General features: G+C 42.1%; 1 protein-coding gene across 1 annotated transcript in view; it reads right to left on the bottom strand.

The window, feature by feature from the left end:
* NLK (nemo like kinase) overlaps positions 1-25,584 on the bottom strand; it is a 307,284-nt gene that overhangs the window by 47,910 nt on the left and 233,790 nt on the right. Inside the window, exon 6 of the mRNA XM_073616684.1 lies at positions 16,702-16,911. Within this exon, the coding sequence (XP_073472785.1) occupies positions 16,702-16,911 (210 nt within the window). The remainder of the gene's footprint in view (positions 1-16,701; positions 16,912-25,584) is intronic.

The raw sequence follows: 25,584 nt of genomic DNA, 5'->3' as shown, positions 1-25,584 counted from the left end.
TAACCCTGGATTCATTTTTACACAATACCAGAACTATTATACTTGCATCAGGTCTCAAGTGGTCCGCGACCTCCTGCTCTGGGATGGTGGGTCAACAAGCCCAGATCGTGGGTTGCTGATCCACCTTCCCAGAACATCAGTGTTGTGGATAGAGCCAGCAGTAGAGGAAGCAAGCGGCTGTCGAGGGAGCAGGAGCTGCATAAGCCGATGCTTACTCTATGGCGCTGGCTCCTGGCCCAGGAGTGATACCAAATGCACTCCGCCTGGGACAGCAACATTTTAAACAGCTGGCGATTCCTGAAGATGCAGAAAGTGAAGGAAGGAAGGTCAGTTTATGAAAAATCACAGTTTGGGCATCCCAGTAATGGGCTTATAATATCAGAGTTTTGTCATATATGAGCAATCTTTCTGCATGGTTATTAGGCTGCTTTCACACTGATCGATTGATGCAGTGCACCTGCGGCTTTCCTGTAGGTTAGCTGCATTGATCCATAGACTTATATCCTGTGAGTTTAGTGCACTTTCTGAAAACACACCAAAATACATGAATGCAGGCGTTTTGGTGCACTTTCAGAAAGTGCACTACAACCGCAAGATGTAATATAAGTCTACGGCTCAGTGCAGCTAACCTGCAAGTGCACTGAGCTGCACCCACGATATGGGTAAACCACAGAACATCAGTGGAAAAGCAGCCTTATAGGGGGACTCAGGACAATAAGGGCTCATTTAAATTTAAAGTTTGAGGATGGTAAAAGCCCATAGTTTATTGTGGCCTGCGACCGGTTACCAAATCACTTAAGTGCCCCTTGCTCTTCAAAAAGGTTGAGGACCCCTGATTTAAAATGCTGATGTACAGGCAACAAGAGGCAAGCAATTTTTAGGTTTAGATTCTAACAGAAAATCAGTTATTACTGGCAAAATTCATCCAATAATGCATGTATAAAACTTGCTTAAACTAAAAGTCAGCCCATAAGACCATAAAGAGGATGGTACTCTAGGTACAGCTGGAGGCCCAAATTCTTTATATTGTACTAAGGAGAATCAAGTCGCACAAACGCTTAACTTTGAAAGAGCTCAGAAGAGTTGTAAGAAACAAGCTTGTGATTTATCTTGCCAAAAGCCCATTTTTTTTCTTGTTTGGGTGGAGTTTCCCTTTAAAGCGTAAATGCAGTTACTTCATGTTATAAATCCTGCCCCTCTATGCTGTCCCCATCTCTAGCCAATACAGCATTTACACTTTTGATGGGAGGTCAGTGTCTACAGGCTTCAGAATCTCTTCATCCTACAATTACTACATCTCTTCCTCTATGAAACTTGCATATAAGCAGTGAGCTTTTCTAGGAAACACTGGCCATCCAAAGTGTTGGCACAGGTGCAATGGTTACTTTAAGACATTTTAAGTACAGGCAAAGGAGAAAACACCTGTAAACATTGTATGGACATGGGCACATGGGGCATTGTCTGCATCGAAGTTCTGGCATCTAATTCTAATGGCTACTACTGAAGAGGTTACAAAACTTCTCAGATGCCCACCTAACCAATTGTCCCTTGGATCCTTTTCCCTCACAACTACTATGGTCACCCTCTTCTTCTATCCTATGCTCCCTTACATCTTCAATCTCTCCCTCTCTAGTGGCACCTTCCCCTCCCCTCTAAAACATGCGCAGATCACTCCCATACTTAAAAAGCCCTCACTGGACCCCACCAACTGGAACAACTTAAGACCCATCTCATTGCTCCCATTCACCTCTAAACTTCTAGAACACTTAGTCTACAACCATCTTAGCTCCTACCTCAGTGAAAATAACCTTCTTGACCCCTTACAGTCTTGGCTTTCGCTCGCAGCACTCCACGGAAGCTGCCTTACTAAAGCTCACTAACAATTTACTAACTGCTAAAATCAACAGCTAGTACTCCATACTACTATTACTTGACCTCTCTATGGCCTTTGATACTGTTGATCACCCGCTCCTTCTCAAACTACATTCCCTTGGCCTACGAGATTCTGCTCTATCCTGGTTCTCTGCCTATCTATCACAGCGCTTCTTCAGTGTCACCTACAACTCTGTCTCCTCCTCTCCATTGCCCTTTTATGTGGGGATCCCCCAAGGCTCTGGTTCTTGGACCCCCTCTCTTCTCTATCTACACCTCCTCCCTTGGTCCCTTGATAACCACCCATGGCTTCCAATACCACTTATATGCCAAAGACACCCAAATCTATCTGTCTACTCCTCACCTCACTCCTTCAGTCTCCTCTCACATTACTAACTTACTGACAGAACAGCATGGATGTCGCACCACTTCCTTAAACTGAATCTCTCTAAAACTCCACCTTACCAACCGCTCAGTGTCTGCCAACCCTCACCTTCAATCCCTATACTGGCTCCAAATCACCCAGCGAATTAAATTCAATATACTAAATACTAACCACAACATACAAAGCCATTCACAACTCTGCCCCAAGCCACATCACCAATCTTGTCTCCAAATATCACCCAAATCATCCTCTCCGCTCTTTTCAAGACCTCCTACTCTCAAGCTCTCTTGTCGTCTCCTCCCATGCTTTTCTCCAGAGCCTCTCCCATCCTCTGGAACTCTCTACCTCCACCTGTCCAGCTATCCCCTACTCTTGCTACCTTCAGGCGATCCCTGAAAACTCATCTCTTCAGGAAAGCCTATCACGTCTCCAACTAATCTTCTATCACTTTCATCAGCTCATTCCCCACAGTTACAACCTTTTGTACCACCTGCCCCACCCTATTAGATTGTAAGCTATTCTGAGCAGGACCCTCTTAATCCTCTTGTAATTAATTGCATTATAACTGTATTGTCTCCCTTTTATATTGTAAAGAGCTGCGTAAACTGTTGGCGCTATATAAATCCTGTATAATAATTCTACTTATGATGGAATCATCACTGCGGTGGTGTGAGAAACCAAGCAACTGCACTTACATTTTACCTTCTAAAAGTAGCCGATTCCTTACAGGTTCTGGAATACAAAACTATGAGAATGCCTGAGTTCTGGGCACACGTCCCTGCACGCCTAAGGCCTGAAACGCCTCTAGCACTCAGTACAGTGTTCAGTCCTGCTGCAGTGTATTTTCAGGCTGCAGACATTGGTACTGGATACTGCACCTGTGCTTCCTAGACACACTAAAATTCAGGACAGGACACACATGGGTTAGATCCATGTAGAAGGGGACTAACAGTGCTGGTTTTTCACACTTCCAGGTAGAAGCAGAGATTTGCTCATTTAAAACATTTTAAATAAACCTTACTGGTAATTTCACTGGAGATTCTGTGAAAAGCCCAGTGTCCCAAGGATTTGGGAAACAAAAGTTACTGTATAAATTAAGGGCACAAATTGGTTGGGAAATCTCCAGCCAAACCCCCGTCTATAAAAGCCCAGGATTTTATTTAAAAAAAAAAAAAAAACCTTCAGACTGTATGTGGACTTGGCTGCAGGTGTGTACAATGAGTGTCAGTGCGCAGGAAAGAGTTAAACTGATCAGCAGGCAAATATACCTGTCAGGCAAAGAAAAGGGTATAATTCAACCTTTATCAGTGGGGGTTTGTGCACCTGGTCCTCAGAGCTTGCCAAAGGTTTGTTGTGAATGCTGCAGCTGAACGTGTAATCGGAACAAAAACTCCCCTGAGAACGGTAATTGCTACAAAAACTGCTCAGTGCAATGTTGCTTAGGAAAAAAAGGGCACCTGGGTATCATGTTCTTTTGAAGAACTTAGGGAAATTAATAATGTTTGTCAAGTCGCACTACTCCTGCTTAGAACTGTTTTTTGTCCCTTGTTAGTTGCCATCTCTCAAGGTGTAGAATTAGTCCATCATCAATGTGGGCCTGATGCCAGATCTATTAGTAGATGATTTGCTTTGATTCCGATGTCAGTCTTGATCATTTATATTAGCAGTGAACCTTAATATGAATATTAAAATATTTTCATAAACTACACACAGGAATGTCATCTCTGGTATTATGGGGAAAAGCTCAGGCCGCCCAGAAAATGAAAAGTAAAAACTATTGACCTGTGTACTTTTTGTTTCTAATGGTGGGAGTTAAGCAAATGGGTCTGCCACAGGAAATAAAGCACAGCTCAGAGACATCCTGATTTAGTGGTTTATCAATATCATAGCAGTTGTTATTATAGTATTAAAGTGGGCAACAAGTGTGCATGAATACATTTCTGACATGTCACAAAAAAATGAAAAAAAAATGCTTTACAAAAGCTGTATCTTTTATCTTTAAAGTGATATTAAAGGTGTTTTTTTTGTTAAATAACAAACGTCATACTTATCTGTTCTGTGCAATTGTTTTGCACAAAGAAGCCTGAAACCTCCTCTTCTCACATGGGTGCTCCTGGCTCCTCCCACCTTCCAAGTGCCCCCAAGAGCAAGCAGTTTGCTTTTGGGGCACCCGAGCAGGCTCACTCCCAAGCTGCTGCTCTGCATGTCCATTCACACACAGCTGTGGCTTGGCCCCACCCCTTTGTCCTCATTGGCTCACTGGCTGTGATTAACAGCAGCGGGAGCCAATAACTCCTGGTGCTGTCTTAGCCAACGAGAAGTGAGAGTCCCCGGATAGCCGAGGCTCTCGTGCACATCACCAGATCGCAATGGGGCTCAGGTATGTATTAAGGGGGCTGCTGCACAGAGGTTTTTTTATCTTCATGCATAGAATGCATGAAAGTAATAAACCTCGAGTCTTTAGAACCACTTTAACCACTTGCTGACCACAATCCATATATATTTTTGGTTTGCAAGTGATTTACCGGGATTATGGCTGAAGATATCAGCCATAAGCTCGATATTGATTTTTTTTCAGCCAGCGGCTGGCTTTCGTGGGATGGGGCTTAAATGGGGTGACACCCAACCCCTTGCCGGTATCTCTCGGGCTTACCGTTTCCACCACCTAGTCCGAGAAACAATTCGATGGTGCTGCCAGCTGGTCACAGGAGACGATCAAAGAGTAGATTGTTCTTAGATTGCCTCTGTGGCCTCAGGGCGGTCCAGGGCGTAAACATTTTTTTACAGCAAAAGATCAAAAACATTTGTTTTTTCCCCCGATCTTTTGCTTTTAAAAAGGGTAAGGCCACTTTCACATGGGCTGTCCGATCAGATTCCGCTCTATGGAGCGGAGGATGTCAAATATCCACCGCCATCCATTCCTGTCCGCCAAAAAAAAAATCAAAGGATGGTGGTCCTATTTTCCATCTGGTGGATTGGACCAGATGGAAACAGACAGACAGGCGGTACGTTTCCATCCGATTGCCCCATAGAGGAGAGATCCCCCACCGAGCAGATTCTGCATAGCGGAGGCGCTGTGTTAAATGGGCCTAAAGAAGAGATTTTAGGTCTTTTTGACCCCAGATTTCTTCATAGAGAGGACCTGTTGCCCTTATTTCTTTTACAAAAAAATTAAAAAGGGACAGTGTAAAAAATAAAAAAAAAATAAAGAATTAAAGCGCCCCCATCACTCCATGCATATGTAAACAGTGTTCGCACCACACATTTGAGGCATCACCGTGACTGTTCGAGCGAGAGCAATAATTCTAGTGCTAGACCCTCTCTAACGCTAAACAGGTAACCTGTAATGGCGTTTAAAGCGTCACCTATGGAGATTTTTAACTACCGTAGTTTCACCATTCCACGAGTGCAATTTTAAAGCATGACACGTTAGGTATCTATTTACTTGGCGTAACATTTTCATATTATACAAAAATATTGAGCAATTGGTTGTCTCTTTTCCCCAAAAATCGCACTTGAAAAACCGCTGCACAAATACTGCGTGACAAAAACAAATTGCAGCTATCGCCATTTTATTCCCTAGGGTCTCTGCAAAAATACAAATGTGTGTGTATATATATTATATAAAATATGTTTGGAGGCTATAAGTAATTTTCTAGCAAAAAATAACGATTTAAACTTCTAAACAAAAAAAGTGCCAGAAAAGGCTTGGTCATCAAGTGGTTAGTATGTATCTAAAATTAGTTCTCATTTTTTTTCAGGCTCTCCTACATTTATTTTTACCTGGTTATCCTGCCAGTAAAGTAGTGAAAAAACTTGCTCATTGTACCATTATCTATGGAAGAGAAGCATTTCTACTTTGCAAACAAATTGTTTAGGACTACAGAACTACCCCCCCCCCCCCCCTCATTTTCAAGACAGAGGGGAATTTTCTGGAGTTTCGATGAGTGAATTGGGCAGGGATGATCATCTTGATTGACACTGTAGAGTGCAAAGGAATTTAGGAGCTCACAGAATTTCTGACAGGATCAAAATGCTTTCAAATCTTATATTTAAGAGTCCAAAAGAAGATAGGTGCTATAATGAAGGCTGTCACAGCCAAAACACGTTAGCTTGTTACCAGTGTATTTTAGTATGTAGCCAAGATTCAGATTTTTACACACTACACCGAGTCACCGACTTGAATTTACTACGGAACAAAATAAGATAGGTTTATTGTTAGCGTAAAATACAATCATTTACAGAGGGGAAGGGAACAGGTTTAAAAGGCAGTCCTTCAGCTCTAGCAAAATGACAGTGCCTAGGTGTGAAACGAGTATCTTAGGAGAATAATGTTAGTCTGCTGCAGGGGAAGTGAGAGATAGCCTAAAGCCGTCCATAGACTATTCCCCCTCAACACAGTTGGTGTTGATGGAGCAATACCCCACCACAATAGACGAGGTTGCTAAACTACTTGCCAACGCCCATCTTACCACCTGCCCCCTGGATCCTGTTCCCTCGAAAATGCTACGTTCACCCTCTGGCTCCATTCTACACTCTCTAACCCACATCTTCAATCTCTCCCTCTTCTGGCATCTTCCCCATCTCTCTAAAACATGCACTTGTCAGCCCCATACTTAAAAAGCCCTCACAGGACCCATCCAATCTTAACAACCTACGCCCCATCTCCTTGCTCACCTTTTTATCCAAACTCCTTGAACGTCTGGTCTACAACCAACTGAGCGACCACCTTGCCAATATAATAGCCTTCTTGATCCCCTTCAGGCTGGATTTCATTCTCAACATCCTACAAAAACTGCTCTCCTAAAACTAACAAACGATCTACTAATAGCCAAAATCAATGGAAACTATTCTGTACTCCTACTCCTGGACCTCTCTGCTGCCTCTGATATGGTTGACCACCCCCTCCTCCTCAAAAAACTCCATGACTTTGGTCTCCATGACTGTACTCTTCGTTGGTTCTCTTCCTACTTATCCAACCGCACCTTTAGCGTTACTTACAATTCTACTTCCTCCTCTCCTCTTCCTTTCTCTGTTGGGGTCCGCCAAGTTCTGTTCTTGGACCACTCCTATTTTCAATCTACACCTCCTTCCTGGGTCAGCTGATAGCCTTCCATGGCTTCCAATACCATCTCTATGCTGACGACACTCAAATTTATTTCTCCACCCCTCAGCTCACTCCTTCAGTCTCCTCACGTATGATTAATTTACTATCAGATATCTCAGTCTGGATGTCACACTACTTCCTCAAACTTATTCTATCCAAAACCAAACTTATCATTTTTCCCCCACGTACCTCTTCCCCTGACTTCTCTGTCAAAATCGATTGCACAACTATAAGGACTCTGAACTCTCCTTTAAGCCCCATGTCCAATCACTGTCCAAATCTTGCCGCTTCAACTTCCACATCATCTCCAAAATACCCCCCTTTCTAACCAATGACACAACGCTCTTAATTCACTCCCTGGCCATCTCTTGCCTCGATTACTGCAACTCCCTCCTCATTGGCTTACCTCTAGTCTATCCCCCCTTTAAGCAAACATGAATGCTGCTGCCAGACTCATCCACCCTACCAATTACTCTGTCTGCTACTCCTCTCTGTCAATCCCTCCACTGGCTTCCGCTCACCCAACTAATTATATTCAAAATACTAACTACTTACACAAAGCCATCCACAACTCTGCCCCCATGTACCATCACTGACCTAGTCTCAAAATACCAACCTAATTGTTCTCTTTGTTCTTCTCAAGACCACCTGCACTCTAGCTCCCTCATTACCTCCTGCCATGCTTGCCTCCAGGACTTTTCCAGAGCCTCTCCAATCCTATGGAGCGCCTTACCCCAATCTGTCCAATTATCTCCTACTCTATTAGCTTTTAGATGATCCCTGAAAACCCTCCACAGAGAAGCCTATCCTACCCACACCTAACAACTTTATTTTCATTTTCTCCATCTGATCATCCCCCACAGCTGTTACCTCTTGTTCCACTTGACCCTCCCTTCTAGACTAAGCGCTAACGAGCAGGGCCCTCTGATCCCTCCTGTATTGAATTGTATTGCAACTGTACTGTTTGCCCCCATGTTGTAAAGCGCTGTGCAAACTGTTGGCGCTATATAAACCCTGTATAACAATAATAATAATAATACCTCCCGCAGAGCCATTGCGTTCTCCCATCGGGGTTGGGGGGGGGCTTCGGGGGGGCTTCGGGGGGGGGGGGGGGGGGGGGAACCGTCCCCGCTGGTAGAACACAGTGACTATTGCTAGCGGCTATAACAGGAGCTGGCAGTAGTCCCATGTAAAATTCAGCAGGCTGGTTGTACCAAAGTTTGGCGATTAATCACCTTGGGTGCCTTCAGCCTGCCAATACATGGTTTGAACAGTCTATGGGGAGCTTTACTCTCAATCCCATCTTCATCCCTGATTACGCACTAGGAATGTTGTAAGTTTCCAGCAATGGAAGTCAGCCTTGCAGTTAAATTGGCGTTCATAGCTCCCGAGAAACTGGCAAAACAAGGGAATCCCTCTGTACTTCTACAGCAGCTGTCAAATTTTAATTTAGCTTGTAGAAGCCTGCTATGATTTATGCTATATAACACAGACACGTCTTTATAAATTGTTATCTGACTATAGCTGTCTGTATGATTCCACCTCCAGCTGATCAGTCATCTCCGTGGTTCTAGTACACGTTGTTCCCAGGCTTTCTACCAGAGAATTCATTTGCCAATTCCTTCCTTTTTCTTAAATGTTTCTGAACTGACTAATAAGTTACAGATCAAAAGTACTCAAAAAAATCTCACAAATGCCAGCTGAAATCTTTGATCTGGTTTCAAAGCTTATAGGTGAAAACCTTGTGAGCTGCTAAACTTAATGAAACGGAAAATGAAAAATAAATAAACCAGTATAAAATATAGACAGCTGCCAGCACTCCCCACACTTCCCCGTGACAATACAAAATTACATAACAAATGTGCGACGCTAAGGCCAAACAGTAAATAACTAAATTAAATAACTAGATACAATTAATATATATATATATATATATATATATATATATATATATATATATATATATATATATATATATAAAAATCACAAATCTACTGAAAAATATATTAAATGAATATGTTAAATTAATAATAAAATATATCCCATGAAACAAATCCAAAAGCGCGCAAATACCATTCAGTAACTTATACTGTCCAAAAATGAAGTGCAAGTGCTCCATGTGCTGCACAATATCCTTAATATATATGTTGAATCAAATTCTTTGACAGTCCATCATAAAACCATAGATAAAAGTGATGCTGGTGCCTTCATTGATTAAACCTTTATCTTTTCTTTTTTATATTGTCTAGTAGGATCACCTTTCAGCACCTGTCGGCTGGTCTAACTACCAGATCTTTCTTTATTCCAAAGTTTTGATCCCCTCCTCGATATGCCCCTGACCTGTGGGTTTCTTTATATTTAGCGTTTCCAAATCCTTCGTTACTAGCTACAAACTAAGAGAGGGTAGCCATGGGGGCTAGGTTTGCCCCAAGCATAGCGAATTTGTATATGGCCAAACGGGAAGAAGAGGCATTATATAACTCACCATATCAATTGAGAATGTACAATAGATTTATCGATTTGATTATTTTTTGGGAAGGCAGTGAGTAGGAGATCAATACATTCCTGTTGGGAATGAACAGATAAAGGGGTAAGTACAGCGCTGCGCTAGATCAAAAAAAAAAAAAGGAAGAATACTGAGGTAGCAGCTAACACACCCGTAGACTCAGGGTAAAAATAACAGACATGTTTCAACTAAAAAGTCATCATCTCATGATGATGATGACTTTTTAGTTGAAACATGTCGGGTGGACCCCTCACGACTGCCGCTATATGATGGTTATGCTGTTTCCTATCTTCTAAACATGTGAGTCTGTTTTTAATCATTTTAATAAACCAGTATTTAAACGCTATCACGCTATGTGAGTATTTTTACTCCTCGCATGACATACGAACCATTCATTTGACTTATGTTGGAGTGTCTATGGATGTGGAAGCCGTGCTGATATCCCTTTTCGCTGTATGCTGATGACATCTGACAAGACATATTGCCCAGACCTGTTGGTCATCAAGCTTTTTTGACTTGTATGGCGTATGCCATTTCAGGTCATTGAGTTCCGGTAAGCCTCTTCATTCTCTGGTGATGGCCCCGGCACTGATTTAAATCTTCTGTGCACTTACGGTCCTTCCACTGTCCATTTACCTGTGAGATTTGGTTTAACTATCCACCTGTGAGTTCGGGAGACATTTTTCCATCATTGCTTATGCACTACCCCCATGGACTTTTGGTGCCTTTCACAAATTGTTTCACAAATTTGAAATGGACTATTATGTTCTAAGGTTTTTCACATAATATTTGAGGTGCTGAATGTATTGAATCGTTACTGCTTCTTCTATACTAGTCACTGTTATATTTGCTTATAAGGTGCACTATTGTTTCACTTAGTAGTTTTGCTGATTAACTACATATTGTCAATCAGTTTTATAGTTATATATTGTTTGACATAATTTATTCACTGTACACATGCATCTATGGGCTTTTGATGTACACATTTATTGAGTTTATAGTGCTACACTTTTATATATATTTTCTGTTGGGAATGAATAAGAATAATAAAAATATTTCATTGACATGGGAACTTAGTCATACGAAGATCCATTTCCTGGACCTGGAAATCAGTAATGAAAATAATAAGATAATCACGAAAACCCACTTTAAATTTATGGACAGAAATTCGTACATACCACAAAATAGTTGTCATCACAAACCCTGGCTGGTTAATGTACCGAGAGAACCGTTCCCCAGGATCAAAAGAAACTGTACCAACATAAGTGACTACGAGGAACAGTCAACGCAGTTAGCAAATAAATGTATTATGAAAGGTTATGATCAGGCTTTTATTGAAAAGAAGAGACAGGATGTTGGTAACATAAAAAGAAATGTATTATTAGCGAATAAACCAGCACAGGAAAGACAGGAATTACCCCTAGTACTGATAATGGATTATAATCTACAACATAAACAGGTCAAAAGGATTATTGAGAAATATTGGAATATATTAAAATATGACATCCTAAAATTATTTATCCCAGAAAAGGTTCATATATAAAAGAGCCACCAATCTAAAAGACAGATTGGTTAAAAATGTAGTGGAACCCCCAGTTGCTAATACCATCACTATATTTGATGGAAAGGGTTTCTATGCCTATGGCAGATGCTATAGTTGTAGGGCAGCCACGAGCAATATTAACAAAAGAGATAAATTCACCAATAGCCAGAATGGGAAGGAATACACACTTAGGGATTTTATATCGTGCAATACAGAGGGGGTAGTATATGCCCTGTAATGCCCATGTAGTATGATATATGTAGGGAGAACCAAGAGGGCCATGCATATAAGGATAAAAGAACATGTGTACCAAATAACTAAAGGTAAAAAGGAGGAATACCTGTATCATCACTCCAGAACAGAGAAGTATTAGGGATGAAGTTTTGGGGTTTAGAAAAATATAAAAGACACTGGAGGGGGAGTCACCGTATTAGGACACTCAGTCAAAGAGAATCCTTGTGGGTATACGAATTGGGCTCATTAGAAGAATTAAATAAGGAATTTGTCCTACAATTGTTTTTATTTTTAATGTTTTTAATTATATATTTTTAATACCATTTTGTAATTTTTAACTATAAATATCACAAATATATATACTGATTATGTTCTATATAGATTTTCTCATGATTAGAATAGCAATAATATAGTAATATATAGATTCAATATTCTTAATATTTTTATATAAATTTTTTTATTTACATTTTTTACATACTTTCAGTGATGTAAGTGTAGATAATATACCAGTTATTTTATTAGATGTGGGGATAAGGAGTGCACACAGAACTGTGCTAATATTGTATTTTAATTGGTGGTGGCTGTGTGCACTACTATTACACACTTATGCCCCGTACACACGGTCGGATTTTCCGATGGAAAATGTCCGATCGGAGCGTGTTGTCGGAAATTCCGACCGTGTGTGGGCTCCATCGGACATTTTCCATCGGATTTTCCGACACACAAAGTTGGAGAGCAGGAGATAAAATTTTCCGACAACAAAATCCGTTGTCGGAAATTCCTATCGTGTGTACACAAATCCGACGGACAAAGTGCCACGCATGCTCAGAATAAATAAAGAGATGAAAGCTATTGGCCACTGCCCCGTTTATAGTCCCGACGTACGTGTTTTACGTCACCGCGTATAGAACGATCGGATTTTATGACAACTTTGTGTGACCGTGTGTATGCAAGACAAGTTTGAGCCAACATCCGTCGGAAAAAATCCTAGGATTTTGTTGTTGGAATGTCCGAACAAAGTCCGACCGTGTGTACGGGGCATTAAAGGGATTGTTATAGCAGTAGAGTCACAGTGATTGTAAACACCGCTACAAGAAAATGGGCACTGCTTAGGTATTAATGTGGGCTAAAGAAAAATGGCAACGACCAGTACACTACATAGTAATCACCACTGGGGTCCGTTTTGGCACTAGAGTGGAATATTCTTATATATGGGAGCACAGCAACCCTCCTATCAGATAATAAATATCTTCAACATGTGACATATGAGAGGAGGCTGCTGGTAACCAGGAGGAAGGAGTTGTTTTTGATCCACATTTTAAGCCAAATAATTGCCACAGGAAGGAGGAATCATAGGAGGATCTCTTAATGTTGTAAAGGAAAAAATGTTTACCCCTATAATTATTCCTCGTCAAGTGCTTATATCGAAAAAAGTAATTATTTTCATTTAAAAAATTTAGATACCTCTTTAAAGAGTGCTTATAAATCATTAGCTTTCTTGTGTAGTTAGTATGCTGTATTTCCTGGTTTGAGGTGCGCGTGCACTACAGCGACGTCACGGCAATAACGGAACTACAGTTCCCATTACGCTTAGCGGCATTGCGCATGGCCTTTTTTTTTGCCTTACGAGAACAAGCAAAGTTCTCATCCACACGCCGCCCCTAGTATCCACCCATTCCCGCCTCCCCAGCCTAAGCAGCAGGACTATTTCATCCAGGCAGCAAGGGGGCGGAGTCAAGGCGGGCCAGTGAAGAATAGAAACTAAGCCAAGGGAGGTGGCGCTGCTGTGTGATTTACACGCCCACTAACACACAGCCCTTGTGTCTCTATGTTCAACATAGAGAGCGTCCTGACGCACTCCTGTAGTCCAAGGGTGGGGGTGAGCATGACACTCACCACCAGGCAGAATGGCTCGCCTGATGGTGTGTAGTTACATACAGAATAACAGGAAGTGAGGATTTTAATGAAGAAAAAAGGACATTTGCAAGGGAAATCGATGGAAGAGGTTAGTGAACGAGCACTGAATTAGGTAAAAGGAAGCTAGTTAGGAGATAATATTTTTTCCTTTACAACCCCTTTAACCTTTACTACAGGCTTTTATACACAGCCCTTAAGGTGAGGGTACATCTGGTGGAGGGGTACATGAGGATTGTGTGCGCACTGCATGAAGGCACCAGCATCACTTTTATCTATGGTTTTATGATGGACTGTCAAAGAGTTTGATTCCACATATATATTTTAAGGATATTGTGCAGCACACGGAGCACTTCCACTTTATTTTTGGACATCATGAGTTATTGAATGTTATTTGCACGCTTTTGGATTTGTTTCATAGGATATATTTTATTAAAAATTTAATATATTCATTTATTTAATATATTTTTCAGTAGATTTGTGCAATATATATTTTTTATATTAGTTATTTCATTATTCACCGTTTGGTCTTAGCGCCGCACATTTGGTTATGTAATTTTGTGGTTTCAAAGCTTCCTTCCTATGTATCCAAACAAATGCACAAGGAACAAATACGTCAGAGCCTTGATACTGTATATTAGGTGAAAGGTAATATGTAGAGTAGGCAAAGTTGTTAATGAGCAGGTTATGCAAATCTAATTTATTTCTCATTTGTCAGTTTGTGACATCCTGCTTAAAATTTACCACCTTTCAGCAGAGTTTCTAAATCATGCCACATCATGGAATTTGTTTTATTGATTGTCACATTGGCTGCCTCAAGATATCCAGTTACATACAGGTTGTGACAGAATCTTTAGACATAACCCAGCGAGGAGATTTTATTCTGCTGATATTAGGGTGTTGCTTGGTGCATATGCTCTCTACGTAACATACATTGCTTGCAAAACGCAGGCATACAAACTATGATTTCGCCCAGGTTCACACTGGAGCGATTTGACATGTCAAATCGCATGCAAAATCAACGGCTATTGCTGGCAATGTCACCATCCAAATTGGTGCAGCACCGACTTTGTGGAGCCGCACAGATGTCTGTCAAATCACCCTTGAAGTTGGACTGCATTGCCAGATTGAAATCATGCGAGTTTAGTTGAACTAGCACGATTGCTAACCCGCAGCAATGTGAACCTAGGCTCCATCTGAGACCAGAAACCCGGAAATTGCAATGTACTGGTCAATTGTGGGCAGGTGACTGGTGTATTGCAACCGACCCCACTGTGTTGCCTCTCAGATCAGTGCAGAAATATACAGAGCAATCAAAGCCATACCTCCGTCACTTTTTTTTCTCACCAGCTACAAATAACTTTATTGCCAATTGAACAGATACACAACACATTTCAATTTACTGTATATCTGGTTTAAGTGGCAATAATAATTTCAAGAGGTGTAGCAAAAAATACATGACGAGGTATTCCTTTCTTTGATCGCAGTCTATTGGAGAACAATGGTCACTGACCCCTGCACTCTGCGCTGCATACTACTGACCTACAAACTTTGCACTACTTACTAATGACATGTAAACCCTGATATAGGTCCAGGTTTACACTTGCTGTTGGAGGCAGTAAAGACAAACCACCCCTCTAACCTCTTAAGAGGCAAAGGTAGTGGATGGGGAGTACATATGATGCAGTGCTTTGCAATGCGGAGCGGCAAAAATGATTCTCATTGTCTCATTTGCTTGATGGTACCACCCTGCAACCAGCTCACAACCAAGTTAAATAAAGACAGTTGTGGTTCGTTGGGGAGCCCTGATACTGTATATTAGGTGAAAGGAGATATGTAGAGTATGCAAAGGTAATAAGCAGATTCTGCAAATATAACTTATTTCTTATTTGTCAGTTTGTGGCAACAGGTAGATTGTAAAACAGGCAGTGAGGAGGTGATATAACACCTTCCTACCGCATGTGAAGTGCCCTCTGAAGAGTGATCCAACATGGATTGTTCTACACAGGGCAACATATGTGTAAATTGACTTACTTCCGACCGCTGAGTTGCATATTTCAACTTCTGAATCCTGTTTTACTTACTAATCATTTGTGAACTCTGTGTTATGTCTGACTCCTGAGTTACCTACTACTGATCTCTGAACTCTACATTACATACTGCTGACCCTTGTTCTGTGTGTTGCTTTCTAATGACATGTGAACTCTGCATTACTTGTGACCTTGCACTATGGATGAAAGTGAAGGTCAACGTTTCTCACTGAAGCTTAAAAGTTAGAATAAGTTTACATTTTTACAATGACATTTGTATAAATGTTTTGTTTTAGGCTTTCTTCAAACCTTTCATATTCTTTTTTTGAATAGGACTTTGCTAGGTTAACCCCTAAACCTGGTCATCCTTGATCTCTTCCATGTTGTTCATGGTGATCTGCACCTCTCCAGGGTTGCATACCCTCGAGCTAACCTATTACAACTAGACTGACAACCAGATCATATGGCAGCATCCATAATCTTATTTATTCGCATCTTGCCTGGAAGTCTTTATAGCTCTCTTTGAAATCAGCGTGAATGTCTCCCATTTTGGTTCTGATAGGCCAAGCTGTGTTGTAAGCACAGTGGGTTCTCTATAGTAAAATATGAAGAACTTCAAAAGGTGATACTAATATTTCAGACCAAGCCTAGCCCTTTATCAAGCTAGGAGAAAACTCGGTTAGCTCCTAGCTTGATAAAGGGCTAGTCACACTGAAATTTTGCTATGTAAAATGGGAGCTAGACTGTTTTTGTTTTGTTTTTTTTTTTACTGCCATGCTTTTGCAATAAAGTGAAGAAGCTTTTAAAAAGGAAAACCCGTGGGAAGATGCGCTAGGTTTTTGCATACTTTCAGTTAGTAAATGTACATGAGTCAGTGTCTTACTGGAGCCTTCTTACACATACTTTTATTGCAGATTCCCTTCAAATGTGAAATAACTTGGATTTCACACACAAACGAGAAATTTAAACCCAGAGGGTCACATGAAAAAGATGGGTAAATCAATATGAAGCATACATATGCAAAAATGTAGTAAATTAGTAAGGTGATGTTTATAGTATTTATCCCGCATGACCTTCAATGAGCTGAAATCAACAAAATGAGCCATTTACCTGTTGTATTGGGCTTTGTGCCTGAAATAATATTCTTCGTCCAAGCAGCTCTGCAAAGATGCATCCTACAGACCAGATGTCTATAGCATTAGTGTAATGACGACTCCCCATTAGGATTTCAGGAGCCCGATAATACTGAGTGACAACTTCCTGAGTCATATGACGAGATTCGTCAAGTTCTTCCACCCTTGCCAATCCAAAGTCACAAATCTGGTAAAGCAGAAAAAAAAAAAAGGTTAGATTACACATACTTATGAATATATATATATATATATATATATATATATATATAAAAAAAGGACAGTCAGGCAGACACTTTGTACAGAGTATCTCTAACCATTTTTTTTTTTTTTTTTTTTTTTTTTTAGCTATTGCTGGGAAAGAAACCCATTCAGGTTTGTATTGCTGTGTTCCTGTTGGGGTGATTCTCCTTTTCTATTAGCCCTGGTGACTATTGTAACGAGTTGTGATGAAAAACCCACAAGAGGAGGTAACGAACATTTTCACAAGGAACACCTATCCTGGTGATATCACATGAGATTTCTCCTCACTTTGGAAAGAGTTTATATTGTATCTCTGAAGCAGGAAGAGAAGGGAAATCACCCCAATAGGACAAACGAAAAGAAAATTAACCGGTGTTAATTAGAAAAAAAAAAATCAACTTTATCGTTCTGGAACAGAGTCATTTTTTATTTGAAACTGAAATTGACAAAATCTATAAACAAAGTGGAAAAACTAATTTGCCTCAAGCTTCAGTCCAAACTAATTATAGTATGCAAAATTAGCTATTTATCAAGCTGCACGTTACCAAATATTAAGCGGTATTCACTTATATATACGAAAGAAGGAAAATGCCACCCAACAGACCCTCTGCACAACTCAGGCACAAAAAACCTTATGGACCATGAGGCTGGGTTCACACTGGTCCGACAAAAGCTCCGACATTGAGAGCTCATGTCGCATGACGTGTGAAATTCAATGTTTCCCTATGGGAGCCGTCCTAACTGGTCCGACACAAGTCGTTCCGACTTTAGAAATGCTCCCTGTACTACTTTGGTCCGACTTTGATCCTACTTCAGCCCATTGACTATCATTAAAGTCGGATCAAGGTCGGATCACCGTCTCGCATGATCCTACTTCGGCATGCGACTTGTGCTCAGATGATCTTGAGGGGGAACTCCGTGCCGAATTTTAAATAAAAAAACGGCATGGGCTCCCCCTCCAAGCGCATACCAGGCCCTTGGGTCTGGTATGGATCTTAAGGGGAACCCCCTACGCCGAAAAAAACGGCTTGGGGGTCCCCCCCCAAATCCATACCAGACCCTTATCCGGGCACGCAGCCCGGCCAGTCAGGAATGGGGGTGGGGACGAGCGAGCCCCCCCCCCCCTGAACCGTACCAGGCCGCATGCCCTCAACATGGGGGGGTGCTTTGGGGCACCCTGTGGGCCCCCCCCCCAAAGCACCTTGTCCCCATGATGAGAACAAGGGCCTCTTCCCGACAACCCTGGCCGTTGGTTGTCAGGGTTTGCGGGCGGGGGGCTTATCGGAATCCGGGAGCCCCCTTAAATAAGGGGGCCCCCAGATCCCGGCCCCCCACCCTTTGTGAATAAGTATGGGGTACATCGTACCCCTACCCATTCACCTAGGGAAAAAAGTGTCAATGAAAAAACACTGTACACAGGTTTTTAAAGTAATTTATTAGGCAGCTCCGGGGGTCTTCTTCCGACTCCGGGGGTCTCTCCGGCGTCTCCTCCGCAGCTCTTTTGCTAGCGGTGGCCCGGACTTCTGCCTTCTTCCCTCTTCTTCCGATGTTGACACGACGCTCTCTCCAGCTGGAATGCTCTGAGCACTCCGCAATGGACTTATATAGGCGGTGACCCCGCCCCCTTATGAGGTCACTGTCCCGGGGCATGCTGGGACTGTGCCGTCATAAGGGGGCGTGGTCATCACCCGGTGACCACGCCCCCTAAAACGTCACAGTCCCAGCATGCCCGGGGACTGTGACAGCATAAGGGGACCGGGTCACCGCCTATATAAGTCACATCGGAGCGCTCAGAGAGCATTCCAGCTGGAGAGAGCGTTGTGTCAACATCGGAAGAAGGGAAGAAGACAAGAAGGCAGAAGGCAGAAGTCTGGGCCACCGCTAGCAAAAGAGCTGCAGAAGATAGCGGAGGAGCCGGCAGAACATTAGGACACCGGGAGAGGACGCCGGAGAGACCCCCGAAGTCAGAAGACCCCTGGAGTCGGAAGAAGACCCCAGAGCTGCCTAATAAATTACTTTAAAAACCTGTGTACTGTGTTTTTTCATTGACACTTTTTTCCCTAGGTGAATGGGTAGGGGTACGATGTACCCCATACTCATTCACAAAGGGTGGGGGGCCGGGATTCCGATAAGCCCCCCGCCCGCAGACCCCGACAACCAACGGCCAGGGTTGTCGGGAAGAGGCCCTTGTCCTCATCAACATGGGGACAAGGTGCTTTGGGGTGGGGGGCCGCAGGGCGCCCCCCCGCCCCAAAGCACCCACCCCCCCATGTTGAGGGCATGCGGCCTGGTATGGTTCAGGAGGGGGGGGGGGCGCTCGCTCATCCCCACCTCCATTCTTGACCGGCTGGGCTGCGTGCTCAGATAAGGGTCTGGTATGGATTTGGGGGACCCCCACGCCATTTTTTCAGTGTAGGGGGTTCCCCTTAAGGTCCATACCAGACCCAAGGGCCTGGTATGCCCTTGGAGGGGGAACCCATGCCGGTTTTTTTTATTTAAAATTTGGCGCGGAGTTCCCCCTCAAGATTCATACCAAACACAGTGCCGGGCATTGGCGGGAATCCAAGTCGGATCCCCGTTCATTGAAAGTCGGACGCATGCCGGCTTCATGTCGTAGGGCAAAGTCGGACGGCTGTCGTGTTGCACCAGTGTGAACCCAGCCTAAAACAAGATACCAGCAAGTGACCCACTCACAGGGGCCCGCCTTTGGAGGCTGGGCTGGAGCAATCCTCACCCAGCTGTTTGACTTGCTAATCAGCTGGGTGGGGGAGTACATGATAGGGCCACAGTATTTATATCCCTCTAAACACAAGCCAGGTAGGACCAGGGACCTGCTGCTCTCTGGAGGTTCTCTATACATTTTTTTGAGATCTGCTGCATTGGTAAGACACTGTCTACACTTCTTTTATTCTTTAAGGTTATACCCATTGATATAGTTGCCTTTATTCACTAGTTTATATCAACATTATTTTTGGCTTTACGAGTCAATAATATCAGCCTTACTTCACAGTGATCACGTGCAGCCGTGGCTCTCCAGATTGTGCAGCAGTTCTTCTCCCCTGTCTCCACCGACCTTCTGATTGTTTCAGTTAACCTAGGTAGGTTTTTTCAACTCTCAATGTCATTTAGGTGGAATTTCCCCTTTCTTGACATCTATAGGTTCGTTATTTATATATACCTATTTTGTGTTTTTCTCTTTTCTCCCCTCTTCTCTTGCTTCCCTTCCAGATCCTCAAATTCATTTTTGGGCCTCAGTACATGTGTCAGCCTGTCGCTGACTTGGTTTTACAGATGCGGCTGGGCTGGTGGAAGATAGGAGGGGGATAGCTCTCTCTCCCCCTTTTCCATATCATTTTTTTACCATACCGAATGCCTCTCGGTGGATTGAGCTTGCTGGAGACCCTCTGCTCCGGTCCTCCCTTACACTTTTTTAAATTGTGGATGCAATTTTTTTGTACCTGTCTAATCACCATGATGTAAGTACTATATATGATCTAGTTGACTATTATGTAGCTGTATGCTTTTGGACAACCTCATTGATTATTGTATATTTAACATCTTATAGACACTGTGCCTCCTAGAAAAACCCCTGATGAAGGAGACTACAGTCCATCTCCGAAACGTAGGGTTTCTGGATTGTGTATCCTATGTCGCATGTCTGTACAATTAGTATGCATTCTTTGTTCTGTATGTTTTTTCTTTTTACTACATATATTTCTTATGATTAATAAACTTTATATACCTTTTTACATTGCTGTTATGGTAGTGCCTTTAAAATCCCACCCCTAGGGGGTTTCTCTATTTCCACTCACTAAAATAAAACATTCAGAGACTCCTTGTAAAAGAATACGTATCTGTATGATGAAGGGGAGGGGATTTATGCACAAATACAGCTATTGCAGGTGGCTACCCAAGGCAAAATATAACCTCAGAATGTATTGAGCCAGCATACAAATTTGCTATTGTGTGCAGGTGGTAAAAGGCAGCTTAAGACAGATACATTACAAAAACAAACAAAAAACGTTATGTTCATGCAGGGTATTAAACGACCCACAGACACGAGATGACTGATCCAGCCATTAAAAATCAGGCTGGGAAACAAATACTTATAAGCACAGTCATCCTCTGTGCAGTTAGGCTTTGGATCTGCTGCTGCACCTGTCACATAGAGATCACAGAGGAAGGAGAGTTTTGTAGTTGGGTGGGCAGCTATAGATGGCACGATTTTCTTTTTGTTTCCTATTCTTTGCGTTCGTCTGGAGAATACACAGCGATTATTGCTAGTGGCAATAATCACATAAAAATCTGACATGCTGGTTGTACTCAAGTCTATGTTTTTCTAACACTTATTTTCCTATTTATGTTACTTTTTTATTTTTACACTGTCCCTTTAAAAAAAAAAAAGTTTGATCACTTTTATTCCCATTACAAGGACTGTAAACATCCCTTGTAAAAGAAATAAGCGTGACAGGTTCTCTTTATTGTGAGATCTGGGGTCAAAAAGACCTCAGATCTCACATTTACAGTTGTGCTGCAGTTTACATACCCTGGCAGAATTTATGATTTCTTGGCCATTTTTCAGAGAATATGAATGATAACACAAAAACTTTTCTTTCACTCATGGTTAGTGTTTGGCTGAAGCCATTTATCATCAACTGTGTTTACTCTTTAAATCATAATCACAACAGAAACTACTCAAATGACCCTGACCAAAAGTTTACATACCCTGGTGATTTTGGCCTGATAACATGCAAGTTGACACAGAGGGGTTTGAATAGCTACTAAAGGTAACCATCCTCACCTCTGATCTGTTTACTTGTAATTAGTGTGTGTGTGTATAAAAGGTCCAGTTTCTGGACTCTTGACAGACCCTTGCACCTTTCATCCAGTGCTGCACTGACGTTTCTGGATTCTGAGTCATGGGGAAAGCAAAAGAATTGTCAAAGGATCTGTGGAAAAACTATGAAACAGGAAAGGGATATAAAAAGATATCCAAGGAATTGAGAATGGCAATCAGCAGTGTTCAAACTCTAATCAAGAAGTGGAAAATGAGGGGTTCTGTTGAAACCAAACCACGGTCAGGTAGATCAACTAAAATTTCATCCACAACTGCCAGGAAAATTGTTCGGGATGCAAAGAAAAACCCACAAATAACTTCAGGTGAAATACAGGACTCTCTGAAAACATTTGGTGTGGCTGTTTCAAGATGCACAATAAGGAGGCACTTGAAGAAAGATGGGCTGCATGGTCGAGTCACCAGAGGAAAGCCATTACTACGCAAATGCCACAAAGTATCCCTCTTACAATATGCCAAACAGCACAGAGACAAGCCTCAAACCTTCTGGCACAAAGTCATTTGGAGTGGTGAGACCAAAATTGAAATTTTTGGCCACAACCATAAACGCTTCATTTGGAGGGGAGTCAACAAGACCTATGATGAAAGGTACACCATTGCTACTGTGAAACACGGAGGTGGATCGCTGATGTTTTGGGGATGTGTGAGCTATAAACGCACAGGAAATTTGGTAAAAGTTGATGGCAAGATATATATAGTATGTTATCAAAAAAATACTGGAGGAACATTTGCATTCACCAGCCAGAAAGCTGCACGTGGTCATGGCAGTGAAAATGTAACACCCCCCCCCCCCCCATCCACCCTGTACTGGTGGTCATGGCAATGAAAGTGATGAAAGTGTCTGTTCTCCCAGCACAGCAAAAAGGGATTTCTAGGTGTTATAATACATCTTTCAGAAGAGGCTTTTTTTGCTTTTAGCATGATAGGGGTAAGTCAAGCTCTGCACAATCTTCCTCCCTTACTGGTGTACTATTCCACCTTCGTTTTTTTCCGGCCAAAACGAGGGGGCGGTGCCCCCACCAAAAGAAAGGAAAGTAAGCAGCAAATTGGACCCGTTCACAGTCAAAACTCCTCAAGAAATTACATCCTGAATGTAATCAACCTATCAGATTATAATTTGACTAATGCAGAAATTGAAGTACTAGGTTGGGGTCTAACCTTCTATCCTACTCAGGAAATAGACCAATTTGAGACTATTAAGGACTTAAACTTGTTTGCTAGTAAGCTGACATACAAGTATTTATTTGATCAAGAGAGAAAGAGAAGGGATAAAGACAAAAAGCTTAGAGATCAATGGAAAACTTTTTCAGTGAGGGATTTCCAAGCATTAAGAGATCTTATGGATCTTTTGGAAGAGAAATGAAAAATTTGAGCAGCAATCACAGATTTCCCAAGATTTAGAGCGAAATGATGTTCCGAATGTCCCCACTGACAATGCTTCACAAATTATGAAAAAGAAAATCAGAGAAACTTCCCCCATTACAAACCAATCCAAAATGTTCTGGCTTTTGTTACACAGGTCACAAAAGAAATTAAAAAGCTACAAATATATCCCCATAATGTCGATAATTTGCCCCCCGTTCAGAAACAGGCTTTACAAAAACTTTGTGCACAAGAGGGAATTATCAAACTCTCAGACAAAGGGGGCAATATTGTACTCATGGACAGAGTACAATATGTGGCTATGTGTAACAGGATCCTGGACAATGAGGAATGGTATAAAAAAAAAAAAACAAATCTCTGAGGAACAGGCTAGTAAGGTTCAGAATGAATTCTTTCTACTTATATTGGACTCTTTTCATCAAGGAGTCATTACTAAAGATTTATACGAGGCCCTTCGTTAAACATCCTATCATGCCCACTAGCCCACTGCCCTACCTAGTATGTGATCCAGCACTTCCGAGTTGGGGGCATGCAGGCAATTTGATTATACACAGCGGGAGCTGATCACCGGATATCATGGACTCAATGTCCGCTGGCACTCTGGGACCATTCGTTACACATTCAGAACGGCAGTTTGCCTATGTAAACAAGGCAGATTGCTGTTCTGTCAGCAGGCAAGGCATTGATCCCATGCTCCTGCAAAGCAAGGACACAGATCTTTGCCTTCCCCTAATACAAGCACCTACCACAGTTTAGTAAAACACTAGCTAGACACACGTTTAACCCTTTGATTGCCCCTGATGTTAACTCCTTCCCAGCCAGTGTCATTAGTACAGTGGCAGTGCATATATTAGTGTCACTGCTCCCCAAAAAGTGCCAAAAAAAGTGTCAGATTTGTCAGTCACAATATTGCAGTCCCACTATAAGTTGCTAACTGCTGCCATTACTAGTAAAAATTTAAAAAATGATCCCATAGTTTGTAGGACGCTATAACTTTTTCACAAACCAATCAATATACACTTACTGGGATTTTTTTTACCCAAAAATATGTAGCAGAATATATATTGGCCTAAATTGATGAATAAATTATTTTTTTTCAATTTTTTTTTATTGGGTGTGTTTGAGCAGAAAGTAAAAACGTATAGGAAAAAAAAAATGGTCAGTCTTTTTGTTTTCAACGCAAAAAACAAAAAAACTGCAGAGGTGATCAAATACCACCAAAAGAAAGCTCTATTAGTGGGGAAAAAAAAACACATTTTATTTGGATACAGCAAAGGTGAATATATCCACATCCAGAATCACCCATTTTTGGAATATCATATTGAAGACATTTGATCCCGGCAATAACGGCTGAAATGATCTAATTTGCAGTTGTCCACTCCTGGGATGTAGACCACAGATCGATGGTCAGTGAATTCCTGTCCAAGCGCTCTGGTGTGCTTCCTTCAATGCAGCCAGACACCTGGTGCCCCCTTGATAGCTGATGTAAGCCACAGCCTTGACATTGACTGCACCCTGACTGGGTGCTCCTTCAGAAGAGAGGCCAGTATTGCAGTGTCTACCTCACTGCTCTGAGCTCAAGATTTTGATGGGGAGCTTGGCTTCCCTCAATGAACATGTTCCTTGGACTGTTAGGGATGGAAGCACTCCTCCCCAGCCTAAGAGACTTGTGTCTGTTCTGATAACTTTCCAGTGATAGGAAGGAAAGAGCTTGCTTTGTTGAAGAGTTCTTGAATGAAATTAGGCCAACAGTACTGCTTCAAAAAGGAGGCTACCCTTAGCTCTAAAACTCATCATGGAGAATCTCAATGTGGGATGTGTTTGATCGCCATTTTCAAGCAGGTGTTCTTAAAGAAATATTTTTTTCTGGAAAGACTTTTGCTTGGAATGCGTCTAAGACCAGACTCAGGAATTCCCAGGGAAGGAAAGGCTGGAGAGCAGATTTTTTAAAAATTGGTCACCCACCTGAAGACCTGTGGCATCTGAGTTGTCCTGTGGATGTTTTCTGATGGATAAAAGGGAGAGAAGTCCTGAAGGTTGTCTTGACAGCCCTTGACTTGGATGTCCTAAGATGGGCGACTAGAGGTGGTTCCAAGACCTTAGTGAACATTTTGGGTGTAGGGGATAGGCCAAAGGGCAGTGCAAAAACTGCCGCTTCTGATGACGCCATTACGTCAAAAAATGTAAAGCGGGGTTTTGGAGTGACGTCACCTCGTACCAGTCCGCGGCCGCTCGCAGCCTGTGTAGTGGCTAGAGCCAGCGGTGCTCTTTGTCTATATATTCTGTTTTTCCCTTTGCGTAGGGCATGACACAGAAGAATGTACATGTAAAGCCGCATACACACGAGCGGAATGTCCAACAGAAAAAGTCCGATGGAAGCTT

This window comes from Aquarana catesbeiana, linkage group LG02 (assembly GCF_042186555.1).
Source record: "Aquarana catesbeiana isolate 2022-GZ linkage group LG02, ASM4218655v1, whole genome shotgun sequence".
In the NCBI taxonomy this organism is placed as follows: domain Eukaryota; kingdom Metazoa; phylum Chordata; class Amphibia; order Anura; family Ranidae; genus Aquarana; species Aquarana catesbeiana.
Note: the sequence above shows the minus strand (reverse complement) of the source record. Positions and strands in the feature narration are given on the sequence as shown.